We start from the raw sequence: 23,466 nt of genomic DNA, 5'->3' as shown, positions 1-23,466 counted from the left end.
CCATTTTGCCTTTTTGCATTTCTATTTCTTGGGGATAGTTTTGATCACTGCCTCCTGTACAGTGTTAAGAAGCTCCATCCATAGTTCTTCAGGCACTCTGTCGATCAGTTCTAATTCCTTGAATCTATTTGTCATTTCCACTGTATAGCCATGAGGGATTTGATTTAGGTCATGAATGGCCTGGTGGTTTTTCCTAATGTCTCCACTTTAAGTCTGAATTTTGCAAAACAGTTCATGATTGAGCCACAGTCAGCTTCTGGTCTTGTTTTTGCTGATTGTATAGAGCTTCTCCATCTTCGGCTGCAAAGAATATAATCAATCTGATTTTGATACTGAATATTGACCATCTGGTGATGTCCATGTGTAGAGTCATCTCTTGTGTCTTTGGAAGAGGGTGTTCGCTATGACCAGTGGTATGAAGGTATGACAACGCATTTATGGGAGACTTGGAAAATACATAACAAAATTACACATAGTTCCACTATATATTACAATTATTTTTAAGTAGATAAATTAAAATTTTTAGTTGGAGTTTCAATATCAAATTCTCAAAACTGAATAGACTGAATATATAGAAAAGTAGGAGGACATTCACTTCATTTCTCTTATCTTTAGAGTGTGTCTCATGTAAGTTTCATAAGTAGGAAGTTAAAATCTTACACGAGAAAAGCTTTTCCTAGGCCATCAAGAATGACATATGGTAGCAGCCTAAATGTCTATCAATAGATGGCTGGATAAAGAAATTGTGATATATGTATACAATGGAATATTACTAAGCTATAAAAAGGAACACATTTGAGTCAGTTCTAATAAGGTGGATGAACTTAGAGCCTATTATACAGAGTGAAGTGAGTCAGAAGAAAACAGGTATGATATGTTAATGCATATATGTGAAATCTAGAAAGACTGTACTGATGAACCTCTTTCAGGGCAGCAGCAGAGATGCAGACATAAAGAGCAGACTTGTGGGCACAGTAGGGGAGAGAGAGTGAGATGCATTAAGAGCAGCATTGAAAAACATACGTTACTGTGTGTGAAACAGATAGCCAGAGGGAACCTTCTGTAAGAGGCAGGGAGCTCAAATCTGATGCTCTGTGACAAACTAGAGGGGTGGGAGGAAGGTCCGAGACGGAGGAAACATATGTATACCTATGGCTGATTCATGTTGATGTATAGTAAAAACCAACACGATATTGTAACGTCATTACCTCCAATTAAAAATAAATAAAAAGTTTTAAAAGAGCTAAATAAAAAAGGATGACATGTCAATTTACACAGCCTTTCAGCATGAGCATTTTTCTAATTTTATTTTTATTTTTCACAGATAGAATTTGGGCTTGTGGCACTTATTTCCAAACAGTTAAAGAATTTGTCTTCCTGCTTTGACGGGTTGGTCCTTTCCACATCTTCGTGAGGAGAGGTTTAAAAGGCAAAGAGAGAAAACAGACTTCTTCAAAATGTTCATTCTAATTAAACATTCAACACTCAGCTAAACTCTTCTAAATCAACTCCCACAATATCTCGTAGGATAAAATACTTCCTAAGAGAACTGTTAGAAACATAGAATAATAAAACAAATAAAATACAGAATATATTTTAAAGACTTCTCCAGGCTCTGGATACAAAACCTGAAGCGCTGTTATTTAAAGCTAGTAAAACCGAAATAAAATGACCAGCACATATTCAAGAAAGGTATCAGAAAAAAATCCATATATTCTATTTTTATAATTGTATTAAATGATATGTGATTATGTCTAATGGTAAATAACACACCTTAACCCAATAATAATAGTGTTCACTTACAGAATAGTTGCACTAATGCTATAACAGCTAGAAAAAATTGGACTGATAGTCACATTGTTTCCTTATAATATAAATTCTTTTGCATTAGTATATTCAGTTTTCTAAAAAACAGTTTCTTACTAAGTAGGCCTTAATGCAGAAAAAGTTTCAGTTTTACAAGAAGTAAACAGCTATAAATTTAGTTCTAAAGAAAACTGGGTAAATAAAGGACATTTTAATAATATACAAAGAAATTTACAGCAAAAAGGCAGAATTATACTTTGTAAAAGTTGAGAGATAGGGATGATGAAAATTCAACAGCACTTCTATAAAGGGTTTCTCAAAGTATTTTCTTGGAGAACCTTTTCAGGGTTCAGTAGAATTTTAGATGCCTCCCTTATATCTCTCCTAAACCTTTAATGCTATCACTGAAGCTCTTTCCCCCTGTTATTGCATATATAGAATAGATAGAAAATGAATTACTTAAAAACAATTTTTAATTGAGGTATAGTTGATTTACAATGTTGTGGTATTTTTTGCTGTGTATGGAAGTAACTCAGTTTGTGTGTGTGTATATTCCTTTTCATATTCTTTTCCATTATGGTTTGTCCCAGGAGACTGGATATAGTTCCTTGTGCTACACTGTAGAACCCTGCTGTTTATCCATCCTAAATGTAATAGGTTTTTGCACCCACTAACCACAAACTCCCAGTCTCTCCCTCTCCCTCTCTACTTCCCTCCTGGCAACCACAAATCTGTACTCTATGTCTGTGAGTATGTTTCTGTTTTGTAGATAGGTTCATTAGTGCCAAGATGCATTACTTTTAATGTGTCCTTTATTAAGGACTCATATGCATATAGCGTTTTTATCAATGACATTTTATACCAATGTTCCCAGATACTGAGCTTCATCTATTAATATCTGTATTATCTCACTGCCGAGTTCATGTTCCCAAAGCTTCCTGGACTCTTAAATGCACGGCAAACATTATCACAAAATCATTCAAATATGTTTAGTAAATTACTACCGACATTCTGTTTTCTGCATAGATTTCAGGGAGTTCCAATTGACTGCAAACAGAGATAACATGATTCAGAAAGCCCCCGGAAGACAAAAGCAGAACAGTGATTGTCTTCATGTCAGTACAGTAAGTCCTCTATATATGACTGAGTTCCATTCTGAGAGTGTGTTTCTAAGTCCAGTGAAGTTAGCCTAGGTACCCAGCTGACACAATGGCTATACACCTCTGCTTGTATGCTTGCTTCAGGACATCCAGGGCTTGAAATAAAGATACTGTACTCTATACAATGCTGTGCTGTGTTTAGTCACTTGGTCGTGTCAGACTCTTTGTGACCTCGTGGACTGTAACCTGCCAGGCTCCTCTGTCCATGGGGGTTCTCCAGGCAAGAAGATGGAGTGGGTGGCCAAGCCCTCCTCCAGGGGAACTTCCCAACCCAGGAACTGGACCAGGGTCTCCTGCATTGCAGGTGGCTTCTTGCAGCTGAGCCACCAGGAAGCCCCAGGCTATACAGAACTGTACGGTAAAGTACACAGAAGCACAGCCAGTTGCAGAGGTCGGATGCAGGTGATAAAGTCCACCAGACACGTGAACTTACATGACTGGACATGGAAGCATGCATTCACTCCTTTGAAAGGTCTCAACTTGAAGATTCATATAAGAGGGACTTCTTGTACCTGTTTCCCACAGGTAGACCTTGGGTATGAATGAGCTATGGGTGAGAAGTGGGGAAGGGTCTCATTCACAGCAGAGTCTCTGCCTGCAGTGGTGATCTCCCTGATCACGTGGTTTTACACATCATCCCACGCTGATGACCTATGGATTTATGTCTGGTTAGCCCTGTCTACTACTCTCAGGCCTCCTGTTTTTAACTACTTTTCTGGACGTTTCACTCAGATATTAAAAATGCCCCAAATCACACTCTCTAGGACTTGGTGCAATCCGGCCTCTGCTGAAGCTCTGGAAATTCTCCCCACCTCCTTTCCCCTTACCCAGGCTGTGTTCATGGGAGAAAGAACCTGGAGCACTCTTCCCATGGACTACAGAACTCACTTCTGTCTCTGTTCTCTCTGCTCCTCCTCTGTGGGAATGAGCCAGCTGTCCCTACCTTAATGGAGGTCTTTCTCTGCTCCTACAATTAAGAACTAATCATCCTGTGGACTCCTTGTGCTGTTTGTTTTACCCAGGATAGAATTATAGGTTCTGGTTCAAGACAGGTAAGATTCTGAATTCACCTCCTCCTGGGGTGCACTGAATTCACAGCTATATGGGAGCAATGTTCTCTGAAAAAGACCTAAAAACCGGTATAGTAGCCCCTACACATGGGGCAAATGAGAGGGAAATCTCTCCAAAGTGGGTATAAGTGGTTGAGGCGGTCTCTCCCTGACCTCCCCAGGTGCAGAGCCCACAGTTGGCAGGGAGCTCACACCATGGCTTCCCCAGGAGCAAAGCATTCTCTGCTACACCTGGTACCCAAGATAGGAGCCCACAGAATGCAGGGTTTTAAGACTCAGCGGCTCCTGCACAGAAACCCCCGGCCTGGTGGTGTGCTAGGACGCCTCTCCCAGGCTGCCAAAGACTCGGCCCAGGCAGAGGCAGCCCAAGAAGACCACTCAGATTCGATCCAAGAGGGACGTGTTTGCTCACTTTGAAGCAACGGTTTGAGGCAGGGCCCTGCTGAGACTCTCCACGGTGGAGGCAGGGCACGTCTCCTGTTCCTCCTCTGCCTGGGCCACCCCACAGGGACCATCTCTCTCTTTGTTCTTTCTCCTTCTTCTTTTTTTCCAAATTATTTTCCTTTTTTTTTACCCTCTATTTTTCTTACTCTCATTTTTTTTCTTTCCTTCTTCTTTTTTACTCTTTTCCCCTTTTTTCATTGAGGACCATCTTTGCACTGCCTCTCTGCTTCCCTCTAGCCAATGGGCACCATCTCCACACCATCCAGAGCTTCAATATCTCCAATGTCTGGTGCCCCAGTTTTTACATCTGGTGACCAGGTTTCTCATGGCTGCCCCCCAAGGGATGCCCTTTCATCACATGTCTCTGGAAGCCTGGGGAGGGGGGGTTGGGGGCTTGAGTTCCTGGGTCTCAGGGGACTGTGACAATCTGACCCAGGGGGCTGCACAGAGCCTGAGATATATGCCAGCCTTTCTGATAAAGAAGCCTCTTTGTTCATCCAGCAGCACTGGCCTGGGGGGCAGGCTCCTGGTTTGGAGTGTCTCTTCTGGGGGTCCCAGGAGATGCTCCTGGCCTTGGATGCCATCTCTGTTCTCTGCAGAAGGGAGTTCGTCTGATGCTCTGATTGCTGTGGCCTCTGCCGGGGGTCACCTCTGCATTCCTCTGGTCTGGGTGGCCGGCAGGCTTACGCTTGAGGGGGTCCTAGGACTGTAAGCCACCTAGAAGGAGGTGTCAAAAATCTAGCCCCCCAGGGTTCAGCAGGGGGCCACAGACACAGGAGCTGTCTTTTAGTGAATGAAGCCTATTATCTTATTGCTATAGCTGCAGCCTGTGTGGCATTTAGAGTGTAACAGGCAGGAAGGCCAGGGGTCCCCACACAGAGGAAACAGGCTGCAAGTGTCAGACATTTTTTCTCTCTCTCTTAAGTGGCAGGAGGAAACAAACTACAAGTGTCAAATTTTTTCCCTTCTCTATACAAAAGTAAGAGGAGGTTTCTTTTAAAATTCTGTATTTCCATGAGGACACCTGGTTCCACCTGAACTTAACTTGTCTCAAACCTTGAGCTAAGCAACGCGTTTTTCTTATGGAAATGCTTTTCTTAAGCTATGTTAATGAACTATGTATTTACCCTAGACTCTGTCTTTCTTCAAGTTGGTTCCACCTAAGACTCAGAACTGATAATAATTCAGCAAACCAGTATGTTTTACTCATGCAATTGTTCTCCTAATCTATGTCAATGAAACTATATATTTGCTTGGAAACCTGCCTTTCTTCAAGATTCATGTTGATCGTTTCATGGCCCAGGATGATTCATCTTGCGCCAGTATTATCTCAAAAATACATGTTGTGGGTGAGGGGCCTGGTGCCACTCTCTGAGTTTTGAGACATTTCCTTTCTCTAATCAGCAGCCTAATTAGAGGTATATAACATATACCTCTATGGTATATGGTATATGGTATAGGTAGGTATATAACATGGCTAAAGACTATCAGGGGAGCACTCTTTCTGCCCTCTTCTGATGTCTATGTCAGATGCTTTGTCTATCCCTTTTATACTTTAATAAAACTTTATCATACAATAACTGTGAGTGATCAAGCCTCATCATTGGCCCCAGTTTGAATTCCTCTCCTCCAGAGACCAAGAATCCCAGCATCTTTCACGGCTCAGCAACAGCCTTTCAGTAGGCTCCTAATGAAGCACACATCTAAGGGCTGACAGTAAGCCTTCCCTGAAAACTCAGAGGGTGGGTACCAATTTCACGTCAGCTGCTCTGCCTCAGAACACAGCATCTCTTGAACAGGAGCTTGTGTATGTCTGCTGCCCTGAGTTTTGCAGCCACTGCAGGGCATACATCGGTGCCATCTGACTCTGGTGCCCAGACGGCCTTGAGTCCCCTGGGCTCCATGGGACTGTAGCAGTCAGAGAGTTCTTGACTGGCTGCCATCCTAGGGCACTGCACGGAGAGCAGTCAGAACACACGCCTTCCTTTCTACCTGCTGGTACCAGCCTAACCTGAGGGGTGGGCTTCAGAGCCAACAGACATCTGGAGGCTACAAGAGTACCTTCACGGAGCATGGGCTGGGCTGTGCCAGCACCACATTCTCCCTCTGCCTCAATGCACTCACTCCCAGAAAGAAGCTTACACATTCCTATGGAGCCCAAATCTTTGCTGCTATTGCCAGGCAACAGCTCCAGATCTCCTGACCCTAGTGGCCAGCAGGGCTTATGCTTCTGGTCCCACAGGACAGTGCATAGTTGCATCCCTGAAGAGTGCTCCCTGAGTGTCGAGCTGCCAATCTGCCTGAATCTAGGTACTGACTGAGATCTTCCCCTTTGGGACACTGACTATCTTGGCTCACCTTCAACTACTGGGAGCAATTAAAGTAAAATATGTTGCTTGGGCAATTACAGAAATTTGAGAGATGGCCAAGAGCTAGGGCAGGGATGAATAACAACTTTCATCTTCTATCCAGCACCAACTCTACAAGACTGGAAGAAGGTGGCTGTTTCATGTAATTCATAGAAACTAACACAGAAAGTTAAGCAAAATGAAGAAACAGAAGGATATGTTCCAAGCAAAAGAACAAGATAAAAACTCAGACAAAATCTTGACAAGATGGAGGTTCAAATGCCCTAAAAGTGAAAGATACTTTAGGGACATTCTTTATAAAATAAGAACTCTTGTATGTTTACCATCTCAATTTTGACAGTATTATCTTTATGTTTGCTGTTTATTTCCCAATAAAGTAGTACATTAAGCTATGCTTTTCCAAGTCATTTGTAGAACATCAACTCCAAGAATATCTTTATGATAATTTTTAAGGAATTAATAAATTCCTTAAAATGGATATGGTAAATTTCTTCATCTTACAGTTTAGGAGTATAAGGTTTTCCCAAATAACTATAGTAACTGGCATAATGAGAGGCATGTCTTAGAAGCAAGAGGGCCGCAGTGGCTTTCTAGCCAGATCAAACACCTGTGGTTTGGTGTATTTGGTCTTTTTGAAGAAAATGGCAAATGAGAAGAGCCCTCAGAAACTGGTAGAATATCAGTGAGAAGAATTTAGGGAAGATATTTCCCAGGAATGGAAAATTGTTATCAAGGTCCAGAATGTATTTATGTATTGGGAATACAAAAGTACTTTATTTTGACTTAATAATAACCCTAGGAGGTTAGTTTGAGATGAGATTCATTAGATCCATTGTAGTCAATAGCCAAGACTTTTCAAATGTTCTTATTTTTTATCATAACATCTTTGGATAATTGCTTGTTCATTTCCTAATGTTTTATTTCAAGTTCTAAGTAGGATAACATAGAAAGACTTAATAACATCAGCAGGTATTGAATATCATAGACCTTGATCTCAAAGACAAGTAGTTTTCAAATGATGTCTTAATAACCTTAAGAGAATGATACTATATGCCAAACTAAAATTATTTTTGTTTACCCATTTTAAACTGGCAATTTTAAAAGGCATTCTAGAGATTATTTTATGAGAAAGAAAATGAAGTTGCTCAGTTGTGTCCGACTCTTTGCGACCCCGTGGACTGTAGCCCACCAGGCTCCTCTGTCCATGGGATTTTCCAAGCAAGAATACTGGAGTGGGTTGCCATTTCATTCTCTAATTTCCTTCTGTCATTTTACAAGAAGTTATGTCAAAAGTTGAATAGGCAAAAATGGTAGATTCTTTTATATTTTGCATTTTAGTTATCATTTTCTTCCTTTTTACCTCATTTCCTAAAATAAAGTTATAATATTTAACCTTTTGTAGATACTTCTAAATTAAAAAACAAACAAACATAGTAATACATCATTATTTTGAAAAATGGAGGAAACACAAAGTATAATAATGTGTTTCCCATCCTCCGATGGTAAAGAATCTGCCTGCAATTTGGGAGGCCTGGGTTTGATCCCTGGGTCGGGAAGATCCCCCAGAGAAGGAAATGGCAACCCACTCCAGTATTCCTGCCTGGAGAATCCCATGGACAGAAAGGCCTGGCGGGTTACAGTCCATAGGGTTGCAAAGAGTTGGGCACAACTGAGCGACTAACATCCTTCTGAAGGAACTTAGTAGGGGGCAGGGGAGACAGAAAAACAATTATTAGTCTAACAATATGTCTTTATATTCAAAAGAGAAGGAGGCACCCTATCCTCACAGCTGCAACCTTTCTAAGGACATATTATTTACTTGCACATCTCAAAGAAGAAAGACAAGGAAGAGATAAATTCTTCCAATATTCTTGTCACCAAAGTGATTTGACTTAGGAACCTTATTTTGTAAAGTTGGTTGAAATGATCAATTTTTAAACATCTTCCATATTTTCTGGAAAATCATGTATTTTTTTAATGTTCTGCACATGTTCATTAGTTAATGTTTATTAATTGGGTATATCAGCTTTAGCTTCACTGATCATTTTTCCTTAATATGTCAATGAATCAGAGAGATTTGTTAAAATTTCTCACTAAAAAGGTGCAGTTTTAATTTCTTTTCATAATTCTATGAATTTTCGATTCATGTGGTTCTAAAACATAGAATTCTGTCTCTTACTTATTAAGCTGAGAAATGACAATAGTGATTAAAATTTTCTGATATGTTTACATCTATTTCTGCTTTATTGACTATGCCAAAGCCTTTGACAGTGTGGATCACAATAAACTGTGGAAAATTCTGAAAGAGATGGGAATACCAGACCACCTGACCTGCCTCTTGAGAAACCTGTATGCAGGTCAGGAAGCAACAGTTAGAACTGGACATGGAACAACAGACTGGTTCCAAATAGGAAAAGGAGTACGTCAAGGCTGTATATTGTCACCCTGCTTATTTAACTTCTACGCAGAGTACATCATGAGAAATGCTGGGCTGGAAGAAGCACAAGCTGCAATCAAGTTTGCCGGGAGAAATATTAATAACCTCAGATATGCAGATGACACCACCCTTATGGCAGAAAGTGAAGAGGAACTAAAAAACCTCTTGATGAAAGTGAAAGAGGAGAGTGAAAAAGTTGTCTTAAAGCTCAACATTCAGAAAACTAAGATCATGGCATCTGGTCCCATCACCTCATGGGAAATAGATGGGGAGACAGTGGAAACAGTGTCAGACTTTATTTCTTTGGGCTCCAAAATCACTGCAGTGGTAATTGCAGCCATGAAATTAAAAGACACTTACTCCTTGGAAGGAAAGTTGTGACCAACCTAGACAGCATATTAAAAAGCAGAGATATTACTTTGCTAACACAGGTCCGTCTAGTCAAGGCTATGGTTTTTCCATGGTCATGTATGGATGTGAGAGTTGGACTGTGAAGAAAGCTGAGTGCTGAAGAATTGATGCTTTTGAACTGTGGTGTTGGAGAAGACTCTTGAGAGTCCCTTGGACTGCAAGGAGATCCAACCAGTCCATCCTAAAGGAGATCAGTCCTGGGTGTTCATTGGAAGGACTGATGTTGAAGCTGAAACTCCAATACTTTGGCCACCTGCTGTGAAGAGCTGACTCATTGGGAAAGACCCTGATGCTTGGAGGGATTGGGGGCAGGAGAAGTGGACGACAGAGGATGAGATGGCTGGATGGCATCACCGACTCGATGGACATGAGTTTTGAGTAAACTCCGGGAGTTGGTAATGGACAGGGAGGCCTGGCGTGCTGCAATTCATGGGGTCGCAAAGAGTCGGACACGACTGAGCAACTGAACTGAACTGAACTGTATGTTTTGATTCTCATTTCCCTGAAGGCTTAATATGCTTATTCAGTTTTGCTCTGATGGATATTACCTGATATATATTTACTTTCATTTTGCTTTCAACCTTCATGTGTTATTAAGTTTTTAGAGTGCCTCTTTTGAACAGACTGTGGCTAGCTGTTGACATTATTATTTTAAATCCAACCTGGCAATAGTGATCTTTTTAGGCCATTTACATTTAATATGATATGATTATGTTGGATTTAATTCTATCATATTACTATATGCAATACTTCCTTTTTGTTATGTTTCTTTTTATCCTTTTCTCTCTTCTTTTTCATCATGTTGAACTGATTTCATTTTACCACATCGCAATTATTCCCTCTACTGGATTAGAATAGAGGTCAGCAAACAATACCCAATGAGTCATATCCCACTCACAACTTGTTTTCGTAAATAAAATTTTATTGGAAGAGATCCGTACATACTAGTGTACATATGGAGAATGGCTACTTTCACACTGCAGTGGCAGAGGTAAGTAATTGCAAACACAAAGCCCTAAATACTTATTACCACATTTTTACAGAAAGAGTTTGCCCAGCCCTGGTTCAAAATATGCATTGTTTATGAGTCTAATTTAATCATCATCATTAAGCAAAACACAAAAGCTGTATTTTCAAACACCTACCTTCCAATGCATTCTATAGTTGTACAATATTTTGCTATAGCTAGCCCTACTTAATTTAACTCTCTTGCTGTTTTAAACCACAATTGCTAAACATTTTTATTTTAATCTACCCTATGTTTATTATTTTCTTGTTCATAGTATTTGTATACATTACCATTGGGGGTTAATTTTGGTTCTTCCTGAGGTAAAACCTTTAGCAGTGGCTTTACCATTGATGGTAAATTCTAATTTTTATTTGCCTAAGAATGTTTTTCTTTTGCCCTAATGTTTTGTTGGATACAGATACAGAATTCCAAATGACAGCTATTTTTCCTGAGCAATTTGAAGATAGTGACTATCTGTTCACTGCCTTCCAAGTTGAGAAGCAAGCTTTGATCTGCTGTTTGCCCCTAAATTGTCCCCAGTTCTCTGCAATATTGATTAAATGGATGTTACAACTTTGTTAACTTTGAATTCTCTTTGACTTTCCATCACTTTATATGTTTCAATGCTGTCTCCTGGATAATTCTTTCTTATCTGTCTTTCCACCCACTGTGTTTCCCATAACATATCCTATAAAGTTTAAATCCAGTATTATATTTTTCCTTCACAGAAGTTCTGTTCTTCATTTAAAACATTTTGCTTTAAAGAAAAAAAATTTTTTTTTCGGCCACACCGTCAGCATATGGAATCTTTGTTCCCTGACCAGGGATGGAACATGTGCCCCCTGCATTGGAAGTGTAGTGTTAAATACTGGACTGTCAGGGGAGTTCCTAAAACATTTTGCATTCACGTTTTTGTGGGCTTCCCAGGCGAGCCAGTAGTAAAAATCTGTCTGCCAATGCAGGAAACGCCAGAGACATAGATTTGATCCCCTGGAGTAGGAAATGGCAACTCGCTCCAGTATTCTTGCCTAGAAAACTCCATGGACAGAGGAACCTGGGAGGCTACAGTTCATGGGATCACAAAAGAGTTGGGCATGATTGAGCACACATACTCACATTCATGTTTTTATTCTCTCTTCTTTAAAACAATATGTCTTTATGTCAGTGTATGCATTTTGTTTAAATAAATATACTTACTTATAAGTGAGTGTGTAATAAGTATGTTTTAATGAAGAAAGGGTAAAGATAATCAGAGACATCTTATTGGCCTGTGGCTCAAGGTAGAAAATCATTTTCCTAGTTTGGGCTTTTCCTATAGGTATGGACAGGAAAATAACTAGTCTAGTTCTTTTTTTTTTTTTTTTTTTTGGTTGGTCCTATTGTATTTCATCATGTCATTAGAGCCACAGTGAACTGGGAAGAAACACCAACCACGCCCCACTGAACCATCAGCTTTGGTCTTGTTTCCAGATGCTTAGTCTGGAGGCTGTTTTTCCAGTGCTTCCTTCCTCTCATCCTCCCGTACCCGAGCCTCTGGATTTGAGGCTGAATCGCTTCTCCCCATTCTCTACCCACCCGATTGGAGGCTAGCTGCCTCTGTAAAGTTGAAACTAATATGCAAAGGTTAAAGTGCATGTTTTTCAAAGTCTGAAGTTTCTTTGTACTTTTAAAGGCTGTACCTGATCCTGGTTCTCCTGTCTTTGAAATCCCCATCTTTCAAACAACTTCTAACAAGTATGACAACAGACTTGGAAGTAATTTTGCAAAACTTGGCTCTTTTTTTTTTGTTTTGTTAACTTGAATAGACTGTCACCTTTCTACGTACATAAGAATGTATACCGTCAATGATTGTTACTTTTCCTATTTTTCCTTTGGTTAAAAAGAAAGTAAACGATAAAATACAGATGTATAGATAAATACGTAGTGATATATGTGCTTTAACAACAAAGGCATCTTCACTTGTAACTTTGAAAAGCACCAGGCCCCTCCCCCCAAAATGCAAAAGAAAGAACATAGAAAAGCAGGTAATCTGAGAGCCAGATCACATGATCGACGGCACAATTGACTGAATCGTTATGAGACAGTGACTTGTCTTTGGAAATGAGGATTTCTTCTGCCTTGAGTGAAGTTATACTATAAGCTACCTATTCATTGTAAATGTCTTGAGAGATGAAATTTGCAGACTATATAGTAGCTCCTAGATGCTGGTTTAGATTCAATGCTGGTGATACAGGAATTATTAAATGACAGTTCTTTACTTGAGAAAAAAAATGTTTTTGCATTTTCTTTTCTGTGTCTGTTTCTTTCTTAACTTCAGTACAGACAAATTTATTTTTGCCTTAGTTTTAAAGAACAATGAGTATTTGTCATTTTTGCCCTTCTAGTATCAAAAATGATTAGGACCACTTTACAAAGCAGAAAAATTAAAAACATACCAACAGAAAAGTCAATGCATAACTAGCCAAAAAGACCTGAGTAGTTTGGATCCTGTTAAAATAGACCAAATTATTCTGATTTCTTGTAATAGTTTGAGCATTCAAAGTAATACTAAGCATTTACTCTAATAGTTATTTGAAAATAATGTGACTGACCATATGCACAGATATATATATATATATTCATACATATTTTGCGAAAATATAAAAATACTGATGCTAAATATCTCCCTTCTTAAATGAAAGAGAATAAATAAGGTCAATTCCCATCCTAATCATTTATTTTTTTGCTATTTAAAAATTTTCCTTATTGTTGGAACAGATTAAGAAAATATTTAACTCATGGATGGTTGCTTTGCTTATTTAATAGTGAGTTACGTATCAACAACACAAACACTAGTTTTGGCAACTAAGATCATGTAATACACAAACATTTTAGATCTGATACGCTTATAGTCTCGGTTAGGACATACTTACATTTTGTATCCCTCTTTAAAAAAAAGAAAAGCCAAATCAAGCAGCACAATAGGAACTAGCATCACATGTTTAATATATTTTAAAACATAGAAATATATTTAAACAGCACATTTAAAGAATAATATAATAGACTTTCATTTATTATTCTTATAATGGTATACCATTAATTCAAAAATATATTACTTAATGTACCCCCAATAGAGTTATTATCAAATTTACTTTAAGACAATCTGTATTTTAAAACAACATGGCAATATTCCTGAATCATGAACAAACCCATAACATTTTTAAGCTATTTTTGATACAAGTTGTACTTAGAAAGTCCAAAAGGGTGATTAATAAATGGTGCTTTATGAGTATTTTAGATGAACTGTAAATAATCCTAGCCGTGGAGCCCACATAAATAGCAACTTATCCACTAAATGTCATTCTTCCAAAAGTCAGTGGGTTAAACACAAGCCTTAAAAGGCAGAGAGAGAGAAACAGAGAGAGAAAATAAATTAATTTCAGAGGGAAGAACACACATGCACATACATACAACAGAACCTTCCCACTTGGAATTATTTGTGCTTGGAGGAAGGTTTACAAAAATCCCCCTCCAAAATAAGGTTTTCAATGAGCTCATTCTCCAAGATATGAAAAATGGATTTCAGCTGTTCTTTCGAAATGGCAATTCTGTCAAAGCCATTCTGGGATTTGGGGTAATTTCCTCCAGTTGAGTTTCAGTGCTTTTACCCTAAATAAAATCCCTTGCATCACATCAATCAGCAAACTCAGTTATAAAAGAGAGCTACAGAAAACGGCTCTGTCGGCCGCTTTGCTCGGGTATATTTTATGCATGCAGTGACTCTCATCTGTGGGGAGGGAAGGGGAGCACGTGTAAATGTTTCTTTATTTTGGACTGTTTTTAAATCTGAAAAAAAACCCACAAAAACTGCAGCAGTAGTGTTCTAGATAATAGGCAGACATGATTTATTTGAGGTAAGAAGGTTGTACTACGCTTTTTTAGTGTTAACTTGGAAAATTATGGACACAGGCTCAAGTCTGTCTCCACAGAATTCCTGAAGCTTTGAGCTCTTTGCAAAATCTACAACCGGTGAGCCAAGAAGAAACGCTTTCCTACAGTTAAACCAATTCTGTTCAAGCAAACAGTTACAACAATTACGTGCAATCTTTCAGCTTCTGTGTTCTGCTCCCGTTTATTTACTCAAAGCCAGCTCAACATTTCACTTTATCTAATGAAGCAGAAACTCTCAAAGAAAAATTGTGTTCCTCCAAGCATTTTTGTTTTGGGTGGTTATTTTTTTAAGTCTCATTCTAAATATCAATAAATATCCTATCAGTTTACATTGGCACAGCATAACCAAATGCATTCAGCTTCCTTCAACAATACTTAACAGTCAAAGGAGTTCTGTCTAATTTCAGAAAATTGTATAAAAATTACATTAAAAATATTGAAGTGAAATTGAATTGGATTCAGCATAGCCTATGAAAAATTAGAATGGGCAATTTTTTGCATAATGAAGTGAACTAAAATACATTTTACTGCAAAGGCATCCACAAAGGAGAATATATACCTTTAAATAAATAAAAGTGACTATATACATGCTCTTGTACATAGATTAGAGAGATGAAATGAGCCAGACTAATTTTATTAAATTCCCCTTTTATCTGAAAGGATAGTTTTTATTGTAGTCATAAACCTTAATACAGATCTTTTTCTTATTACCATTATTATGCACTATTAGTGGCAACCACACGAACGCACGACCATATTTCTGTACTTTTTCAAAATAACGTTGGAGCTGTCATCAAAGTACAACACAGAGATGGCGTTCAATTTGGTTGGCGCGCAACACGGCTTTGGTACGTGATCAGGAAACATCAGGTGAACCTGGTTGGGTGGGAGGAAGAAAATGTTTTACTTTTTAAGAAATAAAATAGATGTTTCGTCTGTAGTTTTCAGGTGACATTCTTGCTTTATCACTGACGATCAGGCACTCTCTTAAGTTACCTCCCTCTCTTCTATTTTTGCTCCATGCTGAGATGAGGTGGGAGCTGGTAGTGAAGGAGGTATCCTTAAGTATTAACACCTAGACTCGACCCACTGGTTCTAATTATGTGGTGGGGCTTTGAAAAACATTCTACCAAGGAAGGAAAACTCTCTCTATGGAATATTCAGTGGAAATTTTCCTGGAGGAAAGAACATGGCAAGTAGGACTGGGCTGCTTTTAGTTAAAATGGCCACTTCTGTTTACTTCATGAGAAACACGTAAGTTATGAATGCAAAATCAACAAAGGGACAGCACTTGACCATAGGAAGATCTGGATCTAAGAATTATTCTTAAAAGGATAACTAAACAATAAACCAATGCTTTTTTAACAATAAAATTAAAAGCATGCAAATTCTTCATTTCCTTTGGTAAAGGAAGCATAATCCCAGCAAAATAAACTCCAGGTACAAATCCAATACTTGCTTTAAAGCAATGATTTCAACTCTTCTCCCCATAATGTTTTACCAGATTGGCCAGAGTTTAACATCCTTTGACTTGCTTTCTCCCGTAGACAAGTGCCAAAAATCAAGCTATGTTCAATCAGAAAAAAGAAGCCTAGATATGTTACAACTTGAATATACATCCCTACCTCTCCCCCTCCAAAGCCTGAAAAGGTAGCTGAGCATGGCCAGTGAAATGCTTAAGTAAAGGATTTGTTCTCATTTTCATCAAACTGGCAAGTTTACCTCTGATCTTCAACAATCAAAGAAGGAGCCAGAACTTGGTTCCCCGTTTCCACCCGCCTCCCCTAGCCCTTCCCCCAGAGGAGTTTCTGGGAAGTCCCACTGCAGAGTCCTCGGGGATCTACAAAGAGAAAATACAGCTCTTAGAGTCTTGGCTGCAGAACCTCCTGGCTGAAATGATATAGGAGTCCTGCCTATGGACAGACACAGCAGGAAAAATGAGGTGATCCGACACGGACGTGAAATTTCCTAAGACCTCACAAAACTGCAGGCTGCATGGTTCTCCAAATTTCAGAGGCAGCCTGAAGCCCTCCTTGGCTTTATCCTCCTCAACCCCCTCACCCATGATGGATGGATAACCCCCTGCTTCAAGGATCACCTCACCCAGCCATTGTTCTGAAAAGAATGAGATTGTCCTTCCATCATGTCTCAAACGTGTTCGGCACAGACCTGCTTTCCTTTAACAACAAACGCGCCTGTGTTCTTGTTTCATGTCCGTCACAAAATAAACAGAGAATGCACAATGCCAGGAAAAAAAGAAAAAAAAAAAAAAAACCAGAAACACCAAACTTCCCATGTTCCCTTCAAGTTCTGTGATGACTTATGCTCCACATCCCAGGACAGCGATACAGACGAGGGGCTTGTTCCAAGTCCGTGTCAGCGATTTAAAAAATGTTTGTTTTTAGACGCTGCCTTCTAGACTACAGTTCTAAAAGTTGACAGTATGTAATTATATATTTATTTTTAAGAAAAGCAAAAAAGAGAGAGAGACACGGGTATTTGACAGAGTTTTTTTTAATAATTAAGCTTTGCATAGCCTGAGCGAACTTGGATGTGTTAGACGCATATCTGAGGAAACGGCGAAAGCTCTCTGAGTCTTTGAAATGACAGTACAAAGAGCTTAATTTCTGAGAAATTAAGTGGCATTTCTCTATAGGCTAATAGTGGCTGTTCTGCTGTGACCCTGCGGATGGACAGTGAGGAGAGCTCTTCCTCTAAGGCATGAAATTGAAGCATCCTTCTCTCTGCAAGGAGCCTTCAGCTGATAGAAGGCTAGACTCCCCAGACATTCATCTTACTGGAGGATATTTGAATATAACAACTTTTTTTGTGCCGCATACCTGCTCTCCCTGCCCCAACAGTAATACCATATATTAGGACGTACTTACAGAGCTTCCCTCGTGGTTCAATGGTTAACAATCAACCTGCCAAAGCAGGGGACAGGGATTCAATCCCCGGTCTGGGAAGATTCCACGTGCCAAGGGGTACCTAAGCCAGCACACTGCACCTACTGAAGCCCATGCACCTAGAACCTATGCTCTGCAACAAGAGAGGCCACCAGAATGAGAAGCCTGGGCACCGCAGCTAGAGAGCAATCCTCATGTGAGGCAACTGGAGAAAGCCCAAGTGCAGCAGTGTACACTCAGGGCAGGCAAAAATAAAAATAACTAAATACAAAAACAATTTTAAAGGAAGTGCTTATTTTTATGGATAGCATAAAAACATATCATAGACATATCAAAACTTAAAATACCCTTAGGAATTGACTCTATACTTGCATATGGGAACATCATTGGTCAAAAATCAACAAAAAGAAGAATATTTCTATGGCATTGGCAGCACAAAGCAAGCATGAAAGAAAATGCTGGTTGGGACTTAGACTCCAGGTATTCACTTTAGACAGTGAAATAAGAGCAGCAGCAAGCTAAGGTTTTCTTTCAGTGTATATAAATTTTGCAATCAAGGAAGAAATAGTAGTTTTTCCCCACACCTCTAAAGTTTGCTGAGTATGATATAGTAAAGAAATCTAGGGTGCAAAAATCAGTGTTGGGGAAGGATAGGCATGAGCAAATGTTTTCCATTCATTATTAAAAAGCAACTCGATAATTTTACATGATTGTATTCTGAAATAAATGTTTCTCTTCAAACTTGGGGGAGAAAAGAGTATTTATAAGTGACTACCTTTCAAAATACGTATTTGTTTTAGTTCTCCGCTTCCTCTCTACTCCCAGGTTATTTCCAAAGTCTTTGACAAAATCTATGCTCTAGGTGCCACAGATGTGCATCTTTGTGGTCTAGCTATCCAGTAGTACCTCTGAGGTCAGTAAGATGCCAGCAAAACATCAAGTCAAGGATTTCATCTGTCAAGGTGTATACACCATTCTTATTCAGAAGGGAACTGGGATGTTATTTCCATCAACTTTAAATTTTCAATAGATTGCAAAAGAAGATAATGTTCTGAAGAGTCAACTCCTTACACATTCTAATAGCTGCTCTTTCTCTTGGTCATAAACAAGCCTCACCCACAAAGATAAATTTTTTTTTTTTTCTAACAGCTACTGCTCTACTGTTATCTACCAAATAACTATTCCCATCAGTGTTTTGATTCCAAAATTATTTGTTCTCTTCCTCTGTCCTGATTACTTATAGTTGAAATGCTCCTGTGACCCCAACTTTGAAGCAGGGTCACATCACACAGCCTGCGCATCTTCTAGAACCTCTTCCTCATCTGCCAGAGGCCGCTCCCCCATCACATTAAAAGGTATGGATGTTGGAGTCAGACTCCCAAGGGTTTTCCTGAGCTTAAGAGATAAGTACGACCACTGAGAGACCAGGAGGTTAACATTTCATTATTTCCTTCACAAAAATTAGCCTAGATTAGTAGAGATTAAATCACTGTTGCATTCCTAAGTGTGGGAGGGAAGAAATGAAGATTAATTTCCACCGTAAGGGTTATAAATGAAAAAGATATCAAAAAATGGAAACCAATCTTCTACTTATATTCTACACTGAAGAGCTTCCATGATACCAAAGTACGTTATGGAACATTCTTAAATAAGGAGTTTAAAAGCTCTCAGATGAAATTCAGCACAGCTATTATTCAAAGTTTCTGTAATGACTGCTAATGAATGGTTAGGTTAGAAACAGCCCCTGTGTGGTTAATCACATTGCCTACTGAAGAAATCAGTGCAAAATGACCATTTTCTGTGATTGCTCCAATTTTCCTCGCTGAATCTTTCCTCATTTTGGAATTAGGATTTTTCTTCAGAGCAGCCTGAATTTCCTGACTATATCCACATTTCTTATTCTGGTACAATTTTTACGTTCGGAGTTTGAGAAGAAAATGCATTTTTAACTCCAAATAGATGCTTTTTTTTTTTTTAAGCAACTTTATAGGAAGCTTGCATCATAAACCACTTTCTATTCTACAAAAAGAAAACTTACCAGAGTCTGAACTATGGCATGGTTGGTAGCATTCATATGAGCATTGAGTGGAAAAGAACACTCTCCATCACAATAAAATGCAGCATAGCCTTCTGGCGCTATAATCCAGTCCTAAAATGCACGAAAGCAGAAGAAATAAGATCACCAACATAAAAGCGCAGAAAAACAATACTTAAAGAATACTTAAATATAATTAATATAATTCAATATAATATAATATTAAATACTCTGGATTGGTTTCTCTTTTTGGTCCAACAATTATTCTAATAAGACAGGCTCCCTCAAGCCTTTAATTTATGATTAACTTAAAGTTTACAACAAAAGTATAAATATTTTCACAAGGAATTGTCCTCTGTAATTTTTCCCAGAGGTCATTATGTTAGATATTCCTAGCCTGTATTAGCCCATATATTCATGAATAAAGCTGCAATCATGAAATAGCATTCTAAATATTGTTTAAACAGGAAATGATGAACTCTGCAAAGTTCAACTGAACCAGAAAGGAAAAGAAGAATAAACTTAATTGAGATAATTCTCATTACTTCTTAATAACTCATTCCTGCTTTAGAAGCTTGACAACCTCTTAAGGCTCTAAGATTTGTTCCTTGTCCTGTTTTTCTTTCCAATCATGTGTTAACTTTATAGTCTCTTTAGAAGAAATGAGTTGGAGAAAAATCCTGAGCATTGTGTATGAAAAATTTTAGGAAGCTAAAAAGTTGGCACTTGAGATGGTGGCCTTGATTTTTTTTCCAGAGATGTAAAACTTGTCACCAATGTAAAATTATTGAACAATTAACATTGAAGGTTTATCATAAATTTGAAAATGCTTACATGTTAATATCACTTCTCAATATAATAGCTTGTATTCCGAGGATCCATTGTAAAGGAATAATCTAACAATTCAATTTAAACTCTTTTGGCATATTTATGAAAATTATTGTGGTTAAATCTTCCTCCTCACTGTGTTTGTGAAGCTTGTGTAAAAGATAGCAATACGATTTCTAAGTACAAGAAAAATTTTTTTCTCTACATCTGACTTACCACAGACACAGTCAAGGATTCTACTTCCTATACCAATAATTTGTGACCATAGGAGGCAAACGGAAATTGCTTGAGTTAATCTGAAAAATGGGAACTAAAATGGAAATTTGGGTATATTTAAACAACAGGACTTCTTTTCTTCACTTTCTAAGGTTGCATTTGTTCTTCAGCATAATTTTTTTTTTACCATAAACTCTATTAATTATGCTTCAATAGTGAAAGGATAATGCAGAAATAAAAATGATGTGGATAATCCTTATATGGAATAGTCAATGTCAAAAAGAATTGGTGTGTTCATTGCAGCACTGTTTGCAACAGCCAGGACATAGAAGCAGTCTAAATGTCCACTGACAGATGAATGGATAAAGATGTGGTACATGCATACAGCGGAACATTACTCGGCCATAAGAAGGAACAGCATTGGGCCATTTGCAGGGATGTGGACGGACCCAGAGTTTGCGATACAGAGTGAAGTCAGAAAGAGAAAAACAAGCATCTATATATAGAATCTAGAAAGATGGTCCAGATGAGCCTGTTCCTGAGGATTGCAATAGAGACACAGATGTAGAGAAAGGGTGTGTGAACACAGCTGGGGAAGCAGAGGGTGGGAAGAACTGGGAGAGCCGCGCGCCCGTATATACACCGCCATCTGTAAGACAGGCAGCGAGCCGGGCGCCGCTGCATATCGCAGGGGGCTCCGCTCGGCGCTCCGTGTCCACCCAGAGGGTGAGGCTGGGGGCAGGGCGAGGGGATACGTGTGCACGATGGCTCATTCACGTTATTTATTTATTTTTTTTTAGCGTTGTGTTTTTTTTTTAATTTATTTATTTTTTTTATTAGTTGGAGGCTAATTACTTCACAACATTTCAGTGGGTTTTGTCATACATTGATATGAATCAGCCATAGATTTACACGTATTCCCCATCCCGATCCCCCCTCCCACCTCCCTCTCCACCCGATTCCTCTGGGTCTTCCCAGTGCACCAGGCCCGAGCACTTGTCTCATGCATCCCACCTGGGCTGGTGATCTGTTTCACCATAGATAGTATACATGCTATTTCAACAGCAGACAGCATTGCAAAGCAGTGATACTCCAATAAAAAATAAATTATAAAAAATAACTGGTTACTGTATAGGAAAGATTACAAGAGATTTAGGATTGATAAAAAGCAGAAAAGCAGCAACCAATTTGACGGACCGTTCTTACCTGCCACCCCAGATCCCGGAAACTCACATAGAGTTCATGCTTTTTACAGGCTTGTTTTTGTTCACTGGTGTTATAATCTGAAGATGAAAATCAGATTGTCAACAAATGGCAGTCTACCAGGTATATTAGTATTTCTTTTGTGAGATCACTTATAAAGTCAAAAGGGGGCTGTATTTGAAGTTGTAGAACCTGAGTTTGAATCTCCAAGTGAAAGCCGCTTACTAACTATGTGAACTTCAAGCAAGTCACTTGTGCTGAGTTTCTGCCTCTGTGAAATGCAGACCTTGAGAGGTCGTGCGGAGGATCGGGTTGGATCCTCTGCGTTGTGACAATAGCAGCCTGACGCCTGCCACTCAATGAGTGCTCATTCATTAACTAACCCAAACCACAGTTGTGCTGACTATACTTAAGCATATAAAACATTCAAACACTACGTTTTGTATTCTTTCACAGGCAGGCACTGGGAAAGTACTAACTGGGATGTTCCAGAGTACATGTTATCTTAATATGTATCTTAAACTCAGATTCCCCAAAGTGGTGCTTCCGATTGTCCCCTACCCGCAAACCAATTTCACCCGCAGATGGCTGCGAGCAAGTTCCCAGGCAAAACAAACGCTGTAGTCCAAACATACTCTTGCCTTTCACCTCCACATCCAATCTGTCAGGAAACCCTTACACATTTTACCTTCATTTGAAATTCAGACACCCTCACCAGCTCCATGACTGGCTCTGGTCGAAGCCACTATCATCTCTTTTCCGAATCACTGCCACATCCTCATTGCTAGTCCTCCGGCTCTGCACCATCCCCATCCCATCAAAGTAGCCAAGTGGACCGACTGTCACGCTCCATCATAGAGTCTCACAGTGGCTCCTGTATCACTAAGGCTCACACGGCTCTACGCGATCCAGTCCCATCACCCTCTGGCCCATTTGCTCTCCTTTACTGTACTCCAAACAGCCTCCGTGCTGTTTTGCACACAGGTCTGCTTTCTCTCACCTTAGCTCCCTTCCTTTCAACAACCCCGCCCTTCCCCGCAATGCCCTTCCCCTGAATATCTACTTAGCTGACGCTCAGAGCTTCCTCAACTCTTAAGCATCATCTTGTCAACAAAGCCCTCACTGACTCCCCTGTTTCATATCCTAACCCCTACTCTCATATTTCTCTCTCCTCCTGCTCTGATTTTTTTTTTTCCATTTTGCTTACTGTCTGTTAATATGTTACACCACTTACACATTCACCATGTACACTGTTTCTTGTCTGTTTCCTCCTTCTAGAGTGTCAGCTCTCTAGGAGTAAATATCTTGCCTGGTCCCATTTCTCTGATACCCCAAATGTCAGAAACAGGGCCTGGCACACAGTAGATACTAAATAAATAATTAGGAACTGAAGAATGGATGCCTCAGAATGTTCCAGAAATGGCCTGAAGCAAAGGAAATACACGCTTTCCGTAACTTATTTTGGAATACAATCTGAAAAATTCATAACCTTTGATAATTGTTGAAAAAAATTAAGAATCCCACTTGCATCTGGAATAAAGTAAAATACAAAAGAAAACCAGAGCATTACAGAAAATGTCTATTCATGCTTTATAATGGAACCCACTGTAATTATTTCCAACACAAAAAAGTGAAAGAGGAA

At 39.2% G+C, this 23,466-nt stretch overlaps 1 protein-coding gene across 1 annotated transcript in view; it reads right to left on the bottom strand.

Annotated features, from left to right (window-relative positions):
- Positions 1-13,671: 13,671 nt before the first annotated feature.
- The window catches only part of BMP5 (bone morphogenetic protein 5), a 134,849-nt gene continuing 125,054 nt past the window's right edge, over positions 13,672-23,466 (bottom strand). Inside the window, exons 5-7 of the mRNA XM_043907049.1 lie at positions 21,828-21,904; positions 19,581-19,691; positions 13,672-15,512 (exon numbers count right to left, since the gene is read on the bottom strand). Coding sequence (XP_043762984.1) covers positions 15,363-15,512; positions 19,581-19,691; positions 21,828-21,904 — 338 coding nt within the window. The 3' untranslated portion in view covers positions 13,672-15,362. The remainder of the gene's footprint in view (positions 15,513-19,580; positions 19,692-21,827; positions 21,905-23,466) is intronic.

Source organism: Cervus elaphus, chromosome 7 (assembly GCF_910594005.1).
Source record: "Cervus elaphus chromosome 7, mCerEla1.1, whole genome shotgun sequence".
Lineage (NCBI taxonomy): Eukaryota > Metazoa > Chordata > Mammalia > Artiodactyla > Cervidae > Cervus > Cervus elaphus.
This window is presented reverse-complemented; position numbering and strand designations above follow the sequence as displayed.